The following is a 23,444-nucleotide window of genomic DNA, read 5'->3' on the forward strand; positions in this document are numbered from 1 at the left end:
GGATACAGAAGTACTTAACAGTGTTGCACAAGGTACCAGTAGCCATGATGAGCAAAGCAATGCAATTGTCTCCAAAGGCTCCCTCTTACTGTCATAGTTCATCCAGTTCACATTAATCCTGTGAGAGTATGCAGATTTACTTATCAGGAAGTCCCATTTAACTCAGCGGAACTAACTTCTGAGTAAACGTGCACAGGCTTGGACTATGTTTTTCCTCCCCCCATTCAGAACACACTGGTGTCCAACTGAATTCAAGTTGCTTAAAAATGTGTAGACTTATTAGGACATTTTTGTCTAAAGCCTCTTTGGTACTGGAATTGAGTGTGGGAATCTGTTCTTTCTTTTGGTGGTTTCAATGGTAATTTATTGGCAGCTGTTACAAATCATCCTACAAGTTTATCATTTAAGCCCGTGTGGGAAATTTTGATTTTGGTCAATCACCATGCTGGAAGATACCCTTACTTGAAGATTATCTGATAACTTTATTACACAAGGACATGTAAAATGCACTGCCTCTTTCGTGACTTCATATGAAAATTCCAAATAACAGAAACTTTTGAAGGACATTCTTGCACTGTTTACGACAGCTAACTCAATTAAAAACTGCACAGACTCTTGTTGCAGTTCAGCTGTGTTTCCCCACAGGCTGTATTATAGCTCTCCAACCAGTCCCACAGCATTGAATGATGTCATGGGATCAGCTCAGCAAGATGAAAGGCATAAAGCGGAACCCGCTGGCACTGGGGAAAGCTTCCAACACACAATCCACAACGAGCACAGCTTGGGAACAAAAAGAAAAGAGAGAGAGAGAGAGAGAGAGAGAGAGAGAGAGAGAGAGAGGACTACAGATCCAGCCATTCAGCTCCAAGAATCATGTTTTTCCCCTCCTCACAACAAAAAAGGAGGGTAGGTGGGCTTATAGCGATGACTTTTTATTAACCATATTTGAGACAAGAGAAAGGCAGAGAATGGAGCACAACTACCTGCTATAAAGAAAGTTCTTTCTCTCCAGTCTCCCAAGCACTGCCTTTGATGTATGGCAACAGATCACTGATCAGATTACAGGCACTGCTCGTCTCCCTTTGATCTGCGTGCTTAATTTTATTTTCCTGGATTTGAATTTTGCCTGGGCTTGTGCTGACATACTTTTTTTTTTTTTTTTTTTTTTAAGGAGATGAAGGCATTTAATGCAGAAGCTCTGGCAGAGTGAAATTCAGTTGCAGAAAGGGTGGCTATTGGATAAACAACGGCATACATCAGGTACTGTATTTTTTATTTCATTTTAATCTTACAATGTATTGACAGGCTGTCGGTTTTGATTTTTTTTAATGGAACAAAAGCTAGCTTGAAAGTTGAATAAATGATATTAAACAGTCATGCAGATAATTACAGTTTGAGAAAGGCATATGGTTGAATGTAGGAAATATTTTAACAAGAGCCTTGTTGGGGGAATTTATTGTGCGATATTTTAATAAGAATAAACCTCAAAACATGGTTCAGAAAAGTAATTGAAATCACTGATAGTAACTAGTGTTCTTGGTACACTGTGTTTTTCAATACACAGTTGGAATACATAAAAAAGTTACATATGTAAATCTTAAGAGTTGTTCAGGTTCGCTTAGTGAGTACATAAGCAGCTGAGATCTTTACACGTATGCATTCTCACAATTTCAGAAAATAAATGGAATGTGTATTGAAATTATTTGAGGATCATGATCTGTACTTGTAACTCCATGCCTAGTTACCCTCATGCTATATACTCTTAGGGTTCCATTGAAATCGGGGGGCTCACCTCTAAGCAAATGAGTTGTCCATGAAGTGAAAACATGAACTATAAACTGTATGTGTTAAATAAAGAGCACAACTACTCTAACTTTGCATGTTTACTCTGAATGAAGTCCCACAGAATTCAGTGTAGCTTATTCTCTAATAAGCATGCTTATGCATTTACCTGGGAATAAGTCCTGTTGAACTCAATGATGCACTTCTGAGAAGTTATTATATGTTGTATCTTGTTGCAGCATTGAAGACTCTGGCTTCAATCCATGTGTCTGTGTGTTCTCCAGGTCAGGTTCTCCAACTGACTACATTGTCAGGACAGCTCCATGTATAGATGGAGATGCTGGAAGCACTCAATGGGCTAACCCTTGCATTGGCACAAAATCAATGTGCACAGTTGCAATCCTATCCATTCAAGAAACAACCCATGCATATCTCTGGGATGCAATGCATAATTATCATGGCAATTTATGGCCATGTTTATATATTCATTAAAAGCTTTACGTTTTAGTAGTAACAGCACAATCCTAAGCATTACTCAGTAAATCCCACTGCATCCAATAGGCCTTACTCCCTATGTTTAGGATTACAGACCAAGGGCCTGCTGATTATAAAAAGAATATAATAAATGTTACTTTTATTTGTAAATAAGACTAACTCACACTTTATTTATTTTATCTACTACCTTTCATTTGATGATCACTTTTAAAAATCCACTCTATCCTTTTTTGAAGTTTAAACAGGAAAAACAATGTAGGCTATATTATATGCTTATTCATATCTCCGTATCTTAATCAGACACTGCATACTTCAAAAAATTTCAGGGTGTGGGTTTTTTTAAATAAAGAGAATTAACAAATCCCAGTATTTTTCAACATGGGAGTAAAAGAAATGAAATATAAATAGATCACTAACTCCTGCTTAAAAAGAAAAGCAGCTAATACCTAAAACATGCTAACTGAGGATTAACTGCTCTTAACATATTTTAGTCTTGAACATCTGTTAAAGGGTTTTGGATGTTATGTTTGAAAACCCAGCCTCTCAACATGAGATCATGACCATATTTTTTAGGACTGATAATCTATACCATGACCTCTGGCTAAACATTTATATACTTTGAAGAATATTAGTTGTTTTATTAACTTAAATGGAAGACTTTCTGAAAATATGGTCCTCAATTGCTGGTGCTCTGAGATAGATGAGAATTTTAAAGAACTCATCCCATACAGTAAACTGGGATGAATTTAGGTCTCCAGATAGTTGTTTAAGAACCCTAATGTAATGTCTGTCAATATTTTAAATGTCTTTTCTTCCTGCTTTTAGAGCTACAACTTAAAAACATGACTCTCATGAGACTTTAAACAGATTCTGTACAGTTACCCAACTTATTTTCTTTTTAGAACAAGTTTATCTCCCCATTTCAATTTCTTTTATGTCCTTATTTTATAACAGATCAGTATTCAATCTCCGAAAATTCCAAAAAACCATTTTTTTCTTCCTACACTAATTTTATTATTACAGGCACATTGTGATCAACATAAATATTGCTCTCTTAATTTTACTAAATTATTTATTGAAGCAACAGTACAATCAGTTACAGAAGATGTGCTGTGATAAATTCAGTGCCTCTGGGATCTTTTTTCTTATTTACTAACCTATTGGAGTCACTTGTTATTACCAACTCATTTTCAATCCACCCACCCACAATCCATTCATGAAATCTATTTTTCCACAAGGCTGCTTTTGGCTATTATCAGGGCAATACATACAGTACCGAGCTTTTCTAGGGTTTAATTTTACATCAGTAATCAATAATCTGCCCTAATTGACTGTTATAAGATTTGTCTAAGAGTATATGTCTAACAACTTTTTCTCACAACCTCTTCTTTGGGGTCTGTAGGTTATTATAGAAATATTTCAAAGACTTCTAATTTTATCTAATAGAGGTCTCTTGCTCTGTCTTTTCTTCCTTCAACAACTTTTCACTTTAGAAGGACTATTTAAAATAGCCAAAATTCCTGTCATCAGTTTTAATTTACTCGGTATCTTTAGAAGATAGTGGTGGATTATCAAATTCTTTAACTCTTGGCACATCAGCAATATTGATAACTAGGTTAGTGCTGTTATTCTGAAGCAGCAATGCAGCAGCAAGCAAAGGCTCTAGCAGCTCAGTCAGCTGCTTGTGGCTGGAAAGCCAAACAGGAAGTTTGTGACTGTTGCCATGGAAACAAAGGGGCAGTCCATTCTCCTTATTGAGCACCGGATGTTAGCTCAGTGTGTGTGTCATATGACCTGTACTGGAAGTACATGGGTGGAGTTTTATTCTTACTGCTGTTGAGTGCAGACATGTTTTCTCTGTACTGAAGTGAAAGACAGAAATAAAAGATGTAAATAGATTTCTGTCTGCTTCTTTCCCCTCCCTGGGGGACACCAAAGGGGAGAGAGAAGGAACGGTGTGTTTTTCTCACAGCCTGAGAAAAATCGCCGAGACCTCGCCAGCTTATCTGCCAGGAGTAGCAGCCGGGAGGTCGCCAAGGAATATCTGCCGGTGCCTACGCTGTGGCACATTCCTCTGACCCAGGCAGAATTCCAACAAGTGCAACCACATGTTAATATAGTGACCATTAATGGCAAACAATTTTATTATTATTTTTTAATGCAAATTTATTGAAGATTTTTAAAATACAAATGCGTAAATATTAAACAACATTACTTATATCATAACTTAATTTTATCGCTTCTTTAGACTCCCTCACATCTCCCGCTCCCACTTACATCATTACAAAAAAGAAATTTTTCAGGCAAATTACCCACTTATTTACAATCTTATCTCCACTCATTTAAATAAAATCTAGCAATTCTCCAAAAAGTTTGTTTTCCTTAATCTCACTTATCGTCAAAATCAGATCTAATTCAATGGTAGGCAGTTATTTATGATCTAGCATCCTTCTTAGCATTCAACCAAGTTACAATATTTCTGTAAATAAATCTTGAATTTCCTCCAGTCCTCCTCGACCCTCTCTTCTCCCAGGTCACGGATTCTACCAGTCATCTCGGCCAGTTGCATATAGTCCATCAGCTGCATCTGCCACTCTTCCAGCGTGGGTAGATCTTGAGTTTTCCAGCTCTTAGCGATAAGTATCCTTGCTGCCGTTGTTGCGTACATAAAAAATGTTCGGTCCTTCTTTAACACCTTCTGGCCGACAATACCCAGAAGGAAGGCCTCTGGTTTCTTAGTGAAGGTATACTTAAATACCTTTTTCAACTCATTATATATCATTTCCCAGAAGGCCTTCACTTTAGGGCAAGTCCACCAGAGGTGAAAGAATGTACCTTCATGTTCTTTACATTTCCAACATTTATTATCAGACAAATGGTATATTTTGGCGAGCTTAACTGGGGTCATGTACCATCTGTATATCATTTTCATTACATTTTCCTTCAGAGCATTACATGTAGTGAAGTTCAGCCCAGTGGTCCACAACCTTTCCCAGTCCTCAAACATAATGTTATGCCCAATATCCTGAGCCCATTTTATCATAACCGACTTAACCATTTCGTCTTGTGTATTCCATTTTAACAGCAAGTTATACATTCTTGATAATACCTTAGTCTTTGGTTCTAACAATTCTGTTTCCAACTTCGATTTCTCCACCTGGAACCCTACTTTTTTATCATTCTTAAAAACTTCTTTAATCTGAGCGTAATGTAACCAGTCTCACACTTTATCCTTCATTTTTTCCAAACTCTGCAGTTTTCAATTATCTCCGTCTTTTTCTAATATTTCCCAATATTTTGGCCATTTGGCCTCCATATTGGGTCTTTTTCGGGCCTTGGCTTCCAGAGGTGAGAGCCACCTCGGAGTTTTGTTTTCCAATAAGTCTTTGTATTTTGTCCAGACATTAAATACTGCTTTCCTGACAATATGGTTCTTAAAGACCTTATTAATCTTAACCTTGTCATACCATAAGTATGCATGCCAACCAAAGGCGTTGTTAAAACCTTCCAGGTCCAATACATCAGTGTCTTCGAGAAGTAGCCAGTCTTTTAGCCAGCAGAAAGCTGCGGCTTCATAGTACAACTTTAAGTCTGGCAGGGCAAAGCCCCCTCTTTCTTTTGCATCAGTTAGTATCTTAAACTTAATTCTGGGCTTTTTGCCCTGCCAGACAAATTTAGAAATATCTCTCTGCCACTTCTGGAAACACTCTGTCTTGTCCACAATCTGCAATGTTTGGAACAGAAACAACATTCTTGGCAATACATTCATCTTAACAGCAGCAATACGGCCTAACAAGGAAAGCTTCAATTTTGTCCAACTATCCAAGTCTCTCTTAATTTCAGACCAACATTTTTCATAGTTATCCTTAAATAGGCTCAGATTCTTTGCTGTTATATTTACCCCTAGGTATTTTACTTTTTTAACCACAGTTAATTCTGTTTCTCTCTGAAACCGTTCCGACTCCGTGTCTGTCAATTTTTTTCCCAACACCTTAGTTTTCTGTTTATTTAGTTTAAATCCCGCCACCCGACCAAAATCTTGAATCAATTGTAATACTCTTATTGTACTAGATTCTGGCTCCTGCAGGGTCAGAACTAGGTCATCTGCAAAAGCTTTAAGTTTATATTGTTTCGCTCCGACCTGAATCCCTTCCACCAACCGGTCCCCTCTAATCATATTCAAGAGCACCTCCAGAACCGATATAAATAACAAAGGGGAAATCGGGCAGCCTTGTCGTGTTCCTTTTTCAATTTTAAACTCTTCTGTAACCACATTATTTACTATCAATTTAGCCTTTTGTTCTGAATATATTGCATCAATCCCATTCTCAAAAAATGGCAAACAATTTTATATGCCATATTTTCCTCTCTTGAAATACAGCTGGCATGGAATTTTTAAAATGAAAATGTAGTAAATTGTCATTAGGTCATGTCAGTGGGATGCCCTCATTTTATAATAAATTACACTTGAATTTCTGAAGATATATTAAACAGGTGGACAATCTAAGAAGCCAGGTGTGAAATAAGCATGCCCTGTCTTTGCTGCAATTAATATCCCTTCCAATATTTCACATTCTAGAAACACACTCACTCTGGAAACATACCAGACACAATCTAATACAAAGTTAGGCACTCCTTTCTATTGATTTCAATAGGCATAAGTGAACTTGTCCATTGAATTGATACCTATAACTTTCACACACCAAGTAATAATCTCACCACAGCCACCAAAAACATTTGTATTGGTAGCTAAACAGAGTTCCAGCAAAATTCTAGAACCCACTCTAGAATTATTCTTCCATCACCAGCCACAATCTTGCGTTTGTTTTTTTAAAAAACAAAACAAAAAACCTCCTGTGTGACAATTAATTATTAGGCGAAAAACTCCGGTTGGTGTCAACATATAAGAACAACTTAAAAAACGTAAACCAGTTAAAATAAATCAAAATTAAGAACAGATTTAAAGCCTGGGAAAATAAGCCTACACCCAACTTGATAGCAAGCTAGGAAAGCTGATAACTGGGGATTTGTCACTTCTGAGAAGGCCATAGAAGGCCTCGGTCACACTTCACCCTACAGTGCATCCCAAAAAACCCCAAAACAATATCTTAAGGTTCAGTTATGCCAATATGCTGGACAGGTAGTCCTTCGGGTACCCTGATCCCAAGCCAGGAAATACCTTATGTCAAGCACTTTGAACTGGGTCTGGAGACAAAAGTTGCTCCAGATCTAAAAGAACATGAGCCCACCATCTTGCTGAAGCTAAGCAGGCCTGGGTCTGTTCAGTGCTTGGATAGGTAACTAGCTGTGAAATCACATGAGTTGTAAGAAGAAAACAAAATGGTATAAATTCTGCCAGTCTGTTGAGATCATATTCAAAGCCCTCCTGTGGTCCCAGCATCCCCTAAAATGCTTGGTTGGGAGAGGAAGAGGACCTTTTTTATGGCTGCCCCTGAAAATCTGGAAGTCCCTCCTGTGGAAAATATGTCTTACCCTATCCCCACCTGCCACTGGCCTTATGGAAACTAGCAACATGACCAACCACAAAACTTCAGTTTAATGAAGAATTTGGTTTTTATATGGTAGTTTTATTGTATTGGTTTTAACCTACTGCTATGGAATAATTTTTACCATTGCTGTTGGTATTATTGGAGGGGTTTTTGTGTTGCTTCTAACTGATATTTTTAATTGTGGTTTGATTTTGTTGTCAGCTGCCTTGAGCATTTGATAATGAAAGGCGGACTACAAATGGTTTAAATAAAGTCACGGTATACTTAGAACTCCACAAGGTGCAGGATACAAATGTGAAAGGTATAAATAACTAGATATGTAGGCAGAATAACCAGAAGCAATGCATAACATAAAAAAAAACACAGTGCAGCATTCTGCCACTTTAAAAAACCCGCTGGTGGTTTAGTCTTTCATGGGCCTGATTCATACAGGATTTAATAATAATACCTGGCACTTATAATACTTTAGACTTCCAAAGCACTACACAAACATTCTTTAATCCTTTGCACAATGTTTTCAACAAAACTGACTTCAAAAGCCACATGTACATATACTATTTATTTACTCAACAGATGGGAGCAATTATTGATTCCTTCCTACAATCAAACTGTCTCAAATAACACCATAAACATATTTTAGGACTAGTAGAAGTAAAGATTACTAAAACACTCTGTAATATAATATTGACATCAGTTTCCAACAGCTGTCATAACAAGTACAGATCTGTCTTTAGACTCTAACGTTTAGAGCTGTCTCTGTCATTGAGCTACACAGATAATATTCCATATACTTCTGCTTTCTCATAAGGGTCAGTTCAGTTAACAACTCAAATAGATCATTCTTGCTTTTCCACAAGTGATTAAAATTAGGCAATAAAGTGGAACAATAACAGGCGAGTAAGCTTTGCTGTTACACTGAACTCTTCACCAGATATAACAAAGAGCTGGTTTGCTTTCTACAACTCATACAGGACTATCAAATCCACTGGTCTATCAATATACTTTTTAGAATCTCAAGGAATCATTCCCTATTTCCTAAGCTCATGGGTGACTAGCCCTTACTCATGTAGCCAAGAACGCACCACACCAACAGAAGGGAACATCCAATGTTTCCTGGTAGAAACAGCTGCTGCTTCCATAGGATGGCTGCAGGGATTAGGCAAGCAATGGTTGTCACTGCTTCTGATAGTTCTTCATGTTATTTCCCTCTAAAAAGTACACCTCTAGCGCACCTTGTCTCTTAGAGTAGTGCAATGGAAAATCTGCAGAGGACCAAACTGTTAATGTGGGAGATGAAACCCATATTCGGTGCAATTATAGTTGATTCAGGCCTCACCTATGCAAATGCCAAATGTAACATGTAGCTCATGTCTTCAGAGTACAGAAATTGACAGAGAAGCCTTGAAGTAATCACATCAGAAGGTCTGGTCTGAAGTAAGAGTGGGCAGTGGCGTAGCGTGGGTTGTCAGCACCCGGGGCAAGGCAAGTAATTTGCGCCCCCTAACCCTACCCCTAACCCCCAGATGTTGCGACCGGTGCGGCCGGCACCCCCTGCACCCCCCACGCTACGCCACTGGGAGTGGGTGCCTTAAATGGATCTGAATATGCAAAACACTCAGAGAACCCTGAGCGACCTTTGAAATGAAGCCTATGGAATAATATGTATGTTCTATCTAGGGTACATTCTTCATTCACATAGGGTAAATAGAATGTCCAATAGGAATTGGGAGGGTGAAGGCAAGAGTCGTGTTCAAGGATACATTGTCTTCTGCAGCGGTTACATAGCAAGCACATAGCTTTCCCTAAGAAACAAGTTGAAATGAAAAGAATTTCCTGAAGGCAGAATATCTGAAAACCACTGCATCACATGAAGAGTTGGGCATATGCAAGGTATTTCAGTAGTAGCAAGTGACTGACACTTTAATCCCAAAGAGTGATAGAAAACAACACGGCAATCGGAGTCAAGTTCTCTTTGCCACTCCACAATGAAAGACCTAATATTACCAAAGAGAGTCAGTGATGGCTTTTCTGTCCTAGAAATCCAAATGCAAATTTGCACTAGCACAAAAACTTTGTAGATGGCCCTGTATTTGTGCACTGTGGTTAGTTCACTAGCTTTAACGATACATGCAGCAGCGAGCAATACTCTTGTTCAAAGCACAGCAGTCGTACTGGTGGTCCCAGGTGCATTTTCAGTTTAAATATATTACAGCACAATCCTATGCAAGTCTTATACAGCAATGTCAACCAGGCAGATATGCCAGTATCACCTGTGTAAATTCACTTGTATCCTAACTATTCAGAGTTTGTAGAGCAGGTGCAATGTGGACTTTCATTTTGTTCCTTTCCATTGTCTCCTATATGGTGAATTCTAGTTACACCTGCATTTTTAGTAGTTATCCCAAGCACCACAGGAAGAACCAGTAAACAATTATGATGCAGCTTAACTGTATGAGAAAAGCATCCAGCCAATTTGGTTGCCAATAAATATTCCTGAAGACATTTTTGAGATCATGGTCTTTCCAACCAGTGGCTTTGTTAATTGTCTTACTTTAAATGTTGTGGTGATCCTATGCCCTTTTAAAATATGGTTTTGGGTACTGGGGGGTTATTAGGGTTGTTGTTTTTATTTTGATGATGTATTTTGTGGTTTTATATTTTGATTTTATTCCATTAAGTGCTCTGAGACGTCGGGGTATAGGGTTGTATATAAATTCAATTAATAATAATAATCCCACTTCCCACCATCCACATGCCCCTTTTTGTCTGTTTACACTGGCATGATTTGCACCAGCTCTCTTTCAACTAGCATAAATAGATAAAACTGGAGGGGGTGAGGTAGCAGTGAGAGAAGAAACAGACATCCCATCCCTTCCTGCAGCGCTACTCAGAAGTAAATCTGACTCTGTATACAATGGGGCTTACTCTCAGGTGCATTTACATAGGATTATCATTGCGGCAGGAATTATATCTTTATATTGCTTTTACTTATCAATTGCCCCAGGAATGTGACCTTTGCGAAATGAAATTCGCAAGGCTGCGTTGCAAGATCAGAAATACCGAATATAAAAGTGGTAGGCAAGGGGTGACGGGTGGCGACAGCCCACAGCACAGAAACGGCTCCCCGCTCCCCTTTGCCTTTTAATTTCGTGGGCAGGGGTGCGGAGAGAGAGAGAGCAGGGGACCCTTATCAGCCGCACTCAATAGAAATCATACCCCACCACATACCCGGCTATTAAAACTCCCTCCTCTTGCCAAGCGGCGCGCGGAGGGCAGGCGCTGAGGGAAGGCCCCAACGGCTCTTCCCCCTCAACCGTCACTGCGTCCGCCTCGAGTTTTAAGCGTTGCCGCCTCCCGGGAGGGTCACGTGGCGTGACGGCCTGCGATTGGTCCGTGCTTCCCAGCGCGGAGAGGGAGGTGGAGCGGCGGGTGGTTGCCTAGGCTACGAGAGGGAGCTGCGGGGCAGAAAGAGAGGCGGCGGGTGGGCTGGTTAGCTGGCGAAGGCGGAGGAGCCGCTGTGGGGCTGGATGGGAGCCTCGCGCAGCGGCGGCGGCAGCAGCAGCAGCAGCAGCCGGTGGCGTGCGGCTGGCGTAACTTTTATCGGTCACGGACACCCCGCCGCCTCTAAGCTTTTTCTTTTCTTTTCTGGTGGGGTTTGCTGCGTTCGCCGAGCCACGATGACGGTGAGGCACCCGCCGCCCTGGAGCTGAGGGAGAGGGATGAGCCCTTTTGCTTTCGCGAGGTGGCCAGAAAGGCGTCGGCTGCAGCGGGGCTGAGGGAAAGGCGGAGGCGGGAGGGAGGGAGGGAGGGTTTTATAGGAAGCGTTTGCCTTGGCTGGGAGGCTGAGGGAGCAGTCAGCGCCGAGAACGTGGCTAGCTGCTCGATATTGGGATTTATTTTCCAACTTTTGTATGCCGCCTTTCTCCCGCTGCGCAACCCAAGGCGGAATACACGCGGTGTCCAGTTCTCCCGCCCAGGCGCTGGCGGTACCTCATCCCGCTTAACCCCCTAGATGGTGGTGGGTGGTCGTCCTCAGACCATGCTTTCTGATTGTGTTATGCCAGCCAGGGGAGGGATGGTTTCAGTACCCAGGGTTGTTTCAAATCTGTTAAGGTCACCTAGTGAAAGCCTTGTTTGTGGTGGCGCCCTGACTTGAGAAGTCCCCTCCCTACGGATGTTTCCTTAGTTATACTTGACTCCCTCCTCTTATTCTGAGCTTTTAATTTCCGACAATGTTTTTATATGGCTTTGCTATTGTAGTGCTATGGCCTTACTATTATTGTTCTGCGTGATTTTGTTTTTGGGGATGTGTTAATGTTTAACCCCAACCCCCCACAGCAATCTGTAAATGTAAGATGCTCTGTGGGTTCTTATGCCCCCACCTTTCAGTTATATGTCGGTACAATCCTGTGTGTGGTTTCTTGGTATTAAGTATCAATGTGCCCAGTGGGGCTTGCTTCCGGATAAGGATTTCAGTGTGTAGCTCTTAAATAGTTGAAACCCTGGTGTGTCAATAGAGTTTGCTGGTGCTGCCTGCTGAATTCTCACTTAAAGTTGCTCTCTTTCCAGTCAAGAGACTTTGAGTGGAATTGTCCTTTCTTCTTTTTACTATGCTATGTGTCTCTTCTGCCCATAACGAACAAGCCTAAAGAGGAAATTTAAATTGTACTTACAGAATTATACGCACTCAAACAAAGGCTGTCAATGCACACATAAAAAGGCAGGTCTTAAATACAGAATATTGGAGTATGGGTATAACTATGCTATCAAACAAGATAGATACTGAAGAACACATAACTTCAGAACTTTAATTTAAACCCAAATGCCTGAATGGAGCACCAGAAGTGGCAAAATTACTTCAGGCAAGTTCAAATAAATGAAGGATTATTTGGCTTTCCAAATGGGACAACGTTGCAACCAGATAGCAGATAGCCCTCAAATAGTGCAAATTAGCAAAATTGTGTCGAGGGGTAACAACAACCGATCCAGTTGGAGATTTTGTAGCACATAAAGCTTTCTAAACAGGTTGCTTCAAATCGGGCAGTCTCTCCCATGCCAGATGTCCACTGGGAATGGTGTTGTTGGATGCAACCACCAACCTTTAACTTAGTGGAATAGAGAGACCAGGAATATGCCTGTACAGAAGAAATTTGACCAAAACTTCCATAGGTATGGTATACCCAGAGCTATGGCGATGGCAACAACAAACCCATGGTTTGAGCTTAACAAAGATAACAGACATGGGTGCCTTCTGTTCCTCTGCCTTAAATTGAAGGGTTCAAAATAGTTGACAATTTAAATAAGCTCAAATATACACATAGATGTTGCTGATATACATGTGCAACCTCCCTTACTTTGAATGTTGAATTTGACAAATTCAAAAGTATCTCTAATTATAAAGTAGCCTTTAGTAAATCAGCAGTAATAAATGTTACTACTTCAAAAGTAAGAAAGAATTGTTTGAATATAAGAACAAAAGAAGAGCTTGCTGGATCAGGCCAATGCGCAAGGTTTATACCTTATTTCGTGGTGTGATAAATCATGATAACAGATGGGAGTGTATGCTAACTGGCAATAACTTTACCAGTTGAATTATAGCCCATTATACACTATGTCAGAAAGGGATTTGAAGCACTGGCCTTTGAAAAAAAAAATCTGCTGGCATGGATTGTACGTAATAGTAAGTACACGTTGCCAAGGATGCTGAGTTTTTTTCCTTGCCCTTAAGTTGTCAGGAAAAGCCTTAACAAAGTAGTAGTGCTTGGTTAGCTATTTTGTCTGTGTTGGTAAAAAAAAAAAAAATCAGACTACATAGAAGTAAGTTCTAAAGGTCTGTGGCTGTGTGGGATCTTGATGTTCCTTTTTTTGGCTCAATATGCTGCTTGGCATTACCCTTAATTGCAGATTTATTAGAAGTTGATTCAACAATCTGCAGTTGACTCTTTGCCTTTGGATGTGTTGGTGTGGTTAGGGAGAAAAGACAGACCTCATATTTGCCAAGTCACCCATTCATTTACTTTTCATTTCTGGAATGGGTTCTCATATTTAACCTAATTTATTGGAATTTGGAAATATGGGGGAGTATTTCATTAACTACCTAAAAAACTTTATTTGTTCAAAAGACCTTTATACTTTTTAGCATAACAAAAAGAGGAGCAGAAGTATTTTGCCAATCTATCAATATAACCCATTAATATATTTTTAATGTGACCCCATATCAGAGCTCAGGTTACTTGAGATCTACCATTCCAAAGTGTAGGAAACGTAGTAGGATAGACATGTTCTTCCAGATGTGCTGGGAGTATTTTTAAAAAATGGGATTTGGTTTTGGCAAAATAGGAAAATTTTGAAGTGTGTTGTTTATAAGGAGTGTAGATTCATGCAATTCTATGTTATTGACACTGGCCATCTTCTGCACTTGCATTGTTGTTGTTGTTTAGTCGTCTTATGGTATTTTTTTTCCCCTGGTGCCTAAAATAGTATGGATAAGTGGAGGTTTTAATCTTTTCTCAAACGTAAGAATTGCATGGGGAAAGTGTGAGATGTAATAGTTTATCAAAAGCTTATGTGTCAAGGAGGCCAGGACTCAATAGTCAAGTATCTTTTTATTATACATTGTTCCTCTTCTCTTTGCATGTGAAATCTAAAGAAAATACATTGGTGATATGAATGTAGGAGCCTTTATTGATGTCAAGTTTGTGCAACTAGGTTTATAAGTTGAGGAGGCTGTGGGAAGCATATAGGAGGTGCTGAGTGGGATAGATTAATGCTTTATTGATTTATTACACGTTGTATTTTGCTAATTGCAGAAGCTAATCTCCATGACATCTGTTTATATTTTCTTGTAGCTACATAAATACGTATTATGTTATCCACCTGAGCTGTTTGTGTTGTGTTGTCTGGCTTATTAGCTCCATAGTGTTTTCCTTGTGTTAACTGTATGTAATTGTCATGAATACAAAATATATTTGCTGTAAAGTAAGATCAGGAAATGCATACAGTGAAATTATACCAAATTACCACACATGAATACCTGAAATTAGATGATAGCAGAAACATTTTAGAGTGACAGTACAGTAATTTCAACCATTTCAATTTATGATTTCAGTGTAGCTAAGCCTATCCAGAACACTAATCAAGAAACAGTACAGCCATAACAAACTTCCAATACATTTGAAGATGCTCATATTTACTGTTTCCTCAACAGTGAAACCTATTCCCTGTTATTTAGCCCAGTGTTTTCAAAACTAGGGGGACTTAAAAAAAATTATTTTGTGATATGGTGTAAGGGTCCAAATTAAAAAATTGCAATCCCACTGGGGATGCCAAAGACTTTGGGCATCCCTAAAATAGCTCTTTCCTGTGGTCTAAACCACTGAGCCTAGGGCTTGCTAATCGGAAGGTCAGCGGTTCGATTCCCCGCGACGAGGTGAGTTCCCATTGCTCGGTCCCAGCTCCTGCCAACCTAGCAGTTCAAAAGCACGTCAAAGGTCAAGTAGATAAATATGTACCACTCTGGTGGGAAGGTAAAGGGCGTTTCTGTGCGCTGCTCTGGTTTCGCCAGAAGCGGCTTAGTCATGCTGGCCACATGACCTGGAAAAACTGTCTGTGGACAAATGTCAGCTCCCTTGGCCAGTAAAGCGAGATGAGTGCCGCAACCCCAGAGTCATTCACAACTGAACTTAACTGTCAGGGGTCCTTTACCTTTACCTTTTTATCCTAGCTATTGTGCACTGCTTAAACTTGGGGTGGGGTGGGGTGGGGTTCTTGCATCCCCACCAGTTCATTTAGAATTCCTGGGTAGCCTGAGGACAATGCTAAGTGGAAAAACAGCAAGTATTAAGCAGACTCTTCTCTTCTCCCAAATCTGATTCTCCAAATAAGATTTCAGACTCCTACAGATGCTTTTGATTTTAAGAAATTAGGGTTGGCATACACACAACTTATATGAAAGCTATATTTTAAGCTTAGTTTCTGCTTTTGAAACTACTTACCCCTGAATGTTCTTATCTATCTGTCACACCAACTCAATGAGGTAGGTAAGGCTGAGAGACTGTGACTGGCCCAAGTTAGTTTCACAGCTTAGGGGTTTGAGCCCTGATTTCCCCAGTCCTATTCTAATAGTCTAACCACTGCACCACTTACAAATAGAAATGCAGTAATAGTAAAGCAACAAAGAATAGTTAGCTTGAATAGTTAGTGGTATTATTTTTACTTATTTATTGCATTTATACCCCATCTTTTATCCAAGGAGCTCAAGGTAGCGCACATAGTTCTGCCCATTCTTTAATCCCATCAAACCAGCTGAGGGTAGCTGATGGATCTCAAACCCTTCGTGAGTTAGGGGCTTCTCCTGTTTATGAAGACAGTCTCTGGCAGATTGAGCAGACAAGACCAACAGTGGGTCCAATGGTCAATAAGGTGGTTTCTGGACTTTCTGTAGAGGGAAGTGAGGGGCAGATGGGGTTTGTCACTCTGGGAAGGTAGCCCATCTAGGAGAAGGAAAACACTGATCCTAAACCTCCGTGGCCTTGCGGGATAACTTCAGAAGAACAAAAGGCTAAGAAGTACCATAAACCCTACACAAATCTGGAGTGGAGTCCCTAAGATGGTTGGATGGTACCTCCTTCCAGCAACTCCTGCAGCCAAGCTGGTGCCAAATGTGTTGCTCTGCTTTCCTTTGGACCACATCAGCAAGGCCAGGGAGAAGGTGTCTTGTCGCCAATCCAGGACCTCCATACACACTGCCCAGGCTTGTGCTCTGGGAAGGTCACTTCAGTGCTGCTAAAACAGCAGTTTGACTTCATCCCTGGAGGCACACTCCATTGTCTATTGAGATAGATGGATGCTAACAACCCTGTGAAGTAGGTTAGCCTGACAGGCAGTGACTGTTCCAAGGTCACTCAGTGAGCTTCATGGTTGAGTGGGGTTTTGAATCCTCGTCTCCCTGGTCTTAGGCCAATACTCTAACCACAACACCATACTGACATAGCATGTGGTACTTCAGCTTTGTGGGGAGACGAATAGAGGCAGGGGGATTGAACATGTCAACTTAATACTACGACCCTCCACACTATTCTCTCTCTCTCTCTCTTTGTCTTCCCTACCTACTTACCCAAAAGAAACCTAATTTGTAAGGGAACAAACTATACGTGACATACCTGGGACAAAGTTTCATTGAACTAGTGGGGCTTGTGAGTATATTGCCTAGGACTGCACTGTTAGTTCCTCAAGGAAGAGATCTGTCTTTGCTTCCACTTTGAAAAGTACTATAATAAATAATAAATAATAAATTTTATTTATATCCCGCCCTCCCCAGCCGAAGCTGGGCTCAGGGGGGCTAACAACAATAAAATAAAATAAAATAAAATAAAATAAAATAAAATAAAGCAATATGCACATTGACAGCGCTATGAAAATAATTATAAAAACCTTACAACCTATTTGTTTGCCTATTCATTTTCTGCATGCACTACAAACAGAATATAGCATAAGAAGTCTGAAGTTTTTGAATATTTCAAGCTTTATAAGATATTTTATCTCTAACTTAAGCTGATCATTTTTATTTGTCATGTTATTATTATTTATTGAATTTATATACCACCCTATACCCGGCGGTCTCAGGGCAGTTCACATACTGTGTTCATACTGTTAGTGATATGGGCTGTACAAGGTTTTTAAAATGCTTAGTGACCATTTTTTCTAAAGCAATGTAATGGAATAACAGTTTTTAGTTATTCTAAACCATACAGAATGAAAATGAGAAATAGAGGTCCAACTTCATGGAGTCTGACTGGCTGAAACAATAGGTGTTGTACTTTTAAATTGTTGCATGTTTACATATAGAATCATAGAATCATGAATCATAGAATCATAGAGTTGGAAGGGACCACAAGGGCCATCGAGTCCAACCCCCTGCCAAGCAGGAAACACCATCAGAGCACTCCTGACATATGGTTGTCAAGCCTCTGCTTAAAGACCTCCAAAGAAGGAGACTCCACCACACTCCTTGGCAGCAAATTCCACTGTCGAACAGCTCTTACTGTCAGGAAGTTCTTCCTAATGTTTAGGTGGAATCTTCTTTCTTGTAGTTTTGAGCCATTGCTCCGTGTCCGTTTCTCTGGAGCAGCAGAAAACAACCTTTCTCCCTCCTCTATGTGACATCCTTTTATATATTTGAACATGGCTATCATATCACCCCTTAACCTCCTCTTCTCCAGGCTAAACATGCCCAGCTCCCTTAGCCGTTCCTCATAAGGCATCGTTTCCAGGCCTTTGACCATTTTGGTTGCCCTCCTCTGGACACGTTCCAGTTTGTCAGTGTCCTTCTTGAACTGTGGTGCCCAGAACTGGACACAGTACTCCAGGTGAGGTCTGACAAAAACAAAATATAATGGAAAATATAATGGAAAAACAAAATATAATGCTGCCCACCACAACATGCAGACTGATGTACGTTTTGGAACTCTGTTTAAAAGTTATGAAGGATTATGTATCCCAGATATATGGCCACATTCACATTAAAATTGTTTTGTTATACTTAAAACAAACTTGGGAGATACTTCTCTTTAGGCACCCATGTGCTTATATTACTAGCTGCTATCAGATGTGGATGGGGACAGATCACAGCTTAAGTTAGGATTTGGACAATTTAGCAGAAACATTCATTTCCTTTGCAAAACAGTATTTTCTAATGAATGTTTTATGTTGATGTGGCTATCCCTTGGTAGGGGAAAAAGTTTTTATATTGTTAATTAAAACTCATTATTAATATTAATAAGTAGAAACAAAATGTCTACATTAGTTGGATTTGGGATACAACATTTCTGGACATATTTTGCTGTCTGTATACACAGGAAAAGGATAGACTGAATGGCTTGTGTCCAACTGACATCAGTACAGTGCCACTTGATAGCAGTAGAGAACAAATTTGCCCAATAGCAGCCTATTATTAAGTGCAGTAATGTCTGTTTTTAAACCAGAAATGTTTGAACTGGAGACAGAAACAGGAAACACGCAGTTGGCACAGTTTCATTCCTTTCAAGACTTGCTTCCAGGCAAGTCAGTCAGTTATTTGTATGTTCCAGTCCTTTTATTTTTTAATCTAATTTTCTTTGTGAAAAGCACTATGTTATTACTGCATATTCCAATTCAGGGATCATACTGCATGCTACATTGAATACTCTTCCTATGTATATTAGCTGAGATGTTTCTGTGAACTGAAAAGTGCCTATAAAACTTGTGTGATTAGAAAGTTCAGACATATCTGCTGTAAAGTACTGAAGAGAATTTGCAACTTTTGAGGCTAAACGAGTTCTCTGAAATTTAATATCCAGATGTTCTCAGACTTCTTTTTGGAAGTTCCAGCAGTTGTAAACTTCAACTCATAGCCTTTTGATGAATTGCTCTATTTTGAAGGCTGAGTAATTCTTCAATATATAGATGAGGCAATCGGCTTAGAGTTCACAGCAAGATGAGCAGATGTACTAGGCTAGTAGTAGAATTATGCGATGTGAAATGTTTGGCTTTTGAAGTGTACGACTTAGTTTCTGCATGTGAAATTCCTGACACTGGTACTGGGTTTGGCAATGTTCATAGGAAAATGTTAGATTTGCTATTCAATATAAAAATACTCATATAATTGCATAAGAAAAGAATATCTCTGTAGAAAGCTTCATAAAAAAATAGAAAATATGTACACATAGCTTTTTGTATTATTTTGCTGGCATTTGTTAACCAGAGATAATTGGGTACAGAGGCGGAGTTTACTTTTATTATATTTAGATCCTTCCCTTAGTTATTGATTGGAAAAACTTAGAGCAGATGGCACAAAAGTACAAATGTGTCAAAGCAGGCCAGTGCTAGGAGCCTTTCTGTCTGTCCCACTACCTGAGAAGTGACTAGCCAATTGGGAGGGGCACTGTGGATCAGCAATGGAATGAGTCTTTTTCAGGTAAATACAGTAAGACTCATTCCATTATCTTAGCATGATTATTGTTTATTAAATTTATACCCTATCCTTTCTGCTCTCCAGAAAGTACCTGATAGAATACTTGCTATGATGTTTTTTCTATACTAGTTTAATTTCTGATTCTTTTAATATATTAGTTAGTCCAAGCCTTTGGATGGGATCAGATAATAACTGACAGATCTAGCTCTTTTGCAAATGGGCCCCCAAAAGTTGGTTACCTCTTGTTCTGTTGTACAGTTTTATTATCATAGTATTGCCATATATCACAATTGTTCCTATTTAGTTTAGTTTACCATTACCAGCCTTTGAATTTCCAAATACCATAATTAAGCATATAAGTTGCAAACATGCATCACCAGTGTGCTGTACTGGTGGATTTTATGAAAGGCCTCTTGAAACTGGAAACCTAGAAAAAAGGAGTGCACTTGGACATTATAATAGTGATTTGTTTTATTTTGCATTACAGTCTGCCAGTTGCCTTGTTACCAACAATAACATTAATTATCATCTAACTCTTGGGATCAGCAGACCCAGAAATCAAGCACATAATCATGTGAGCTGTGCACATAGCTCTTTGGGCACAAATGAGATGAAGATTTTTTTGAGTAGGCCTTGTGGGGACTATTTGCATATCTGAAGTTATATGCACTTGTGGTTCTTTGAATCATTGGAAGTGACTGCTGCAGCTCACCTTGAACCCAAGAGCCCTAAGTCTGAGTGTGAGGAGGAGATATGTGACTGAAGAATGGGATGGGTGGGTACCTAGTATTCAGACATTATTTATATGGCTGCTCTTTTTCAGCCTTGGATATAGATATATAAAAGTAGTATATTTGGATCATAATAAAAAGATAGCATACCCAGCTTTTAAAGTGTATGACCAATTATATATAAGAAAAGCTGTATCAAATTTGTTGTCCCTCCTTTGCTAACAGTTTATTCCAGTATAGTTAGTTGGTTTTTTGCTTCTTCCCACATAGTTTTTGCAGCACCAAAATGACCTACCCAGGTCGCAAGCTAAGACAGTGTGTATGGAGGGCCAGGGCTGCCCAGATGACAAGACCCACCAACCTCACCTATTCCTCTTTACATCTTGGCAAAACAAAAACAAAAAACCCTTAGCTCTTGCCGTTGCTCGTTTGCTTGCCTGAGCCACTTGCTTGCACATGGCTCCCTTCTCTTCTTTCCTCTTCCTTCTATTTTTGTCTTGGCTGCCTGTCCATCCATATCTCCATCCTCCAGATCCCTCTTCCTCACCTTGCCTAGATCACCCTCCTGCTCACATTTCCTGGGTCTGTCTCTGTCCTTTGGATCCTCCCACCCACCAGCTCAGCAGCTCAGCACACTGCCACTTGTCTGTGCAGCCAATGTGCAATGTGACAATGTGATATTTTATATATTAGAGAGATTTGCGTGCCATTCTAGCCAAATGCTGGCTCAATGAGTTGCTTCCCAAACCAAGTGCATGTGTGGACCTTTAGCTATGTTCCTTGTGCATCAGGCAGATTTTCTATCTATGTTTATGTCCAACATAGGTTTTCAAATTAGAATTGGGGTTCTAAATCAGGAAAGAGAAAGGTTCTGTGCTGAGTTTGGTTCAAGTTTATGTTTGGCTTGATTCTTAGCACCAAACAAACTCTCTTGTTCATGGCCAGTAGAGATTTACTTTTGATGAGCCAGTGGCTGTGACTGGATTATTGGAGACTTTGCTACAGTTCAGAGTTGCAGTAACTTAGATAGTAATGTTGATTAGGATGTACCACTTTGGATCCCAGGTGAGAGTGAACAAATGACTGAATGTTCCTTTGTACGAAAACATTTACTGCATGTAGAAAACTATATTGGAGGGCAGGGAGAACGCTAGGCTAAAAACCCTTCATTCTGTCATTTAGTATATATGTGGAGGAATGTATTTCTCTGTGGAGCACGTGGAAGACTAAAGTAGCACAACCCAAACAGTTCTGTAAGGACTAGGTCAGATTTTCAGGAGTTACCAGTTTTCCCATATGTGATTACTCACCATTGTGTAGGCCTCAAACCTAGATGCAACACTGCTAGTTCATCCACCCTGCAGTTTTAAACTTATTTTCTTTTTTCAGATTTAGTACTTCATTAAAGGAAAGACTTCAGAAATGGATACAAAAAGGTCACAGTGGCATTCTAGCATGCTGAAGTTGCTGATACTTCTAATATGTTTTGTAAGTAGACAATTTCTTGTTGTGTGTTGTGAATTTATGCTCCAGTGGGTTGCACAAGTGGTGGTAGTAGATGACTCCCTACTGAGGGAATCAGAGACAACAGTGTTCAGTAGTAACAAGATGTCCTGGGAGGTTTGCTGTCTTCCAGGTGCATAGATTTACAGTGTGACGGAGTTGTCGTCAAATTTTATAAACCCCACTGACCACAACCCTTCTGATTTGTGTGGGTACGAACAATACTGCCAGACACAGCCTTTGACATATAGCATGGGCTATGAAACTCTGGGCAGGAAGTTGAAGAGCCTTGGGGCAAAGGTGGCTTTTTCAACACTCCTGATGACATTTGTGGCCTAGGAAGAGAGGAAAATACTCAAAGTAAACCACTGGCTGCGCAAGTGGTGTTGTCAGGAAAAGTTTGGCTTCTTGGACTATGATCTCCTCTGTTTTGAGGAAGGGCATCTGGCAAGATATGGGTTGCACCTCACAGCGGTTGGCAAGAATATATTTGCTTAAGAGTCTTGCAAACCTGATCAGGAGAACTTTAAACTAAATCCTTATGGGGTGGGAGAAAATTTTACAAACAGCAGGGGAACACCTGGTATTGGGTGTAATAGCTTCATTGATGCATAGGTAACTGAGGTGGTGCTCCAGAAACTTCTTAAAGGACAAGAAACTACAAGATGGTAGCAGCTGGAGGGATTGACTCATGATTTCAGTTATTTCTATACTAATGCTCACTATATGGGAAACAAGCAAGACAAATTTGAGCTCTTAAAACAGGAAGGCAAATATGACCTAATAGGCATTATTGAAATCTGGTAGTATGAGACTGATGACTGGAATGTAGAAACTGAAGCATATAACCTGTTCAAAAGGAATAGACCAAACAAGAAAGGAGGAGGAGTAGCATTGTATGTAAAGGATGTATGCACTTGTGAAGAGTTCCATGATCTGGAAGATGGAGGGCAGATAGAAATTATATGGCTAATAATTGTTGTAGAGGCAAGCAACAGTTACCTTAGTGTCTGCTATAGACAGCCAAGCAAGACTGAAGACTAAAGACTTGGATGCCTTCCTAGAGTAGATTACCAAACATTCAACAAAGAGATATACAGTAGTCATGGGAGACTTATGCTTCTCCAATATTTGTTGGAACTCAAAACTCCACCAAGAATGTACGATCCAACAAATTCCCCCATTGCCTTGCTGACAAGTTTATTTCCCAGAAAATGGAAGAAGCAACATGAGGATCATCTATCTTGGACATGGTCCTCACCAACAGGGAGGAACTGATCAACGGTGTGGAAATACTGGGAAGCTTGAGAGGAAGTGTTCATGCCCTCTTGGAAGATATTGGAGATAGTTTTTCTTAGTAATCAGTGGCAATTGCAGAATAACTGTCGAGAACTAGCATCCCTAATCGTTGGCCATGCTGGTTGGGGCTGTTGTATAAAACATCTGAAGGTCAACAGTTTGGGAAGGCTCTAT

General features: G+C 39.9%; 1 protein-coding gene across 5 annotated transcripts in view; it reads left to right on the forward strand.

Moving 5' to 3' along the window:
* Positions 1-745: 745 nt before the first annotated feature.
* The window catches only part of TNFRSF19 (TNF receptor superfamily member 19), a 62,503-nt gene continuing 39,804 nt past the window's right edge, over positions 746-23,444 (forward strand). The window contains exons 1-4 of one of the 5 annotated variants that reach the window (XM_079973973.1): positions 747-906; positions 1,172-1,260; positions 9,573-9,677; positions 21,858-21,956. In XM_079973973.1, coding sequence (XP_079830099.1) covers positions 21,891-21,956 — 66 coding nt within the window. In that variant the 5' untranslated portion in view covers positions 747-906; positions 1,172-1,260; positions 9,573-9,677; positions 21,858-21,890. Of the gene's footprint in view, positions 907-962; positions 1,066-1,171; positions 1,261-9,572; positions 9,678-11,265; positions 11,471-21,857; positions 21,957-23,444 lie in introns of those variants that run through there. The other 4 variants (XM_079973975.1, XM_079973971.1, XM_079973972.1 and 1 more) reach the window with 4 other exon arrangements.

Source organism: Podarcis cretensis (genome assembly GCF_951804945.1).
Source record: "Podarcis cretensis genome assembly, chromosome: 4".
In the NCBI taxonomy this organism is placed as follows: Eukaryota; Metazoa; Chordata; class Lepidosauria; order Squamata; family Lacertidae; genus Podarcis; species Podarcis cretensis.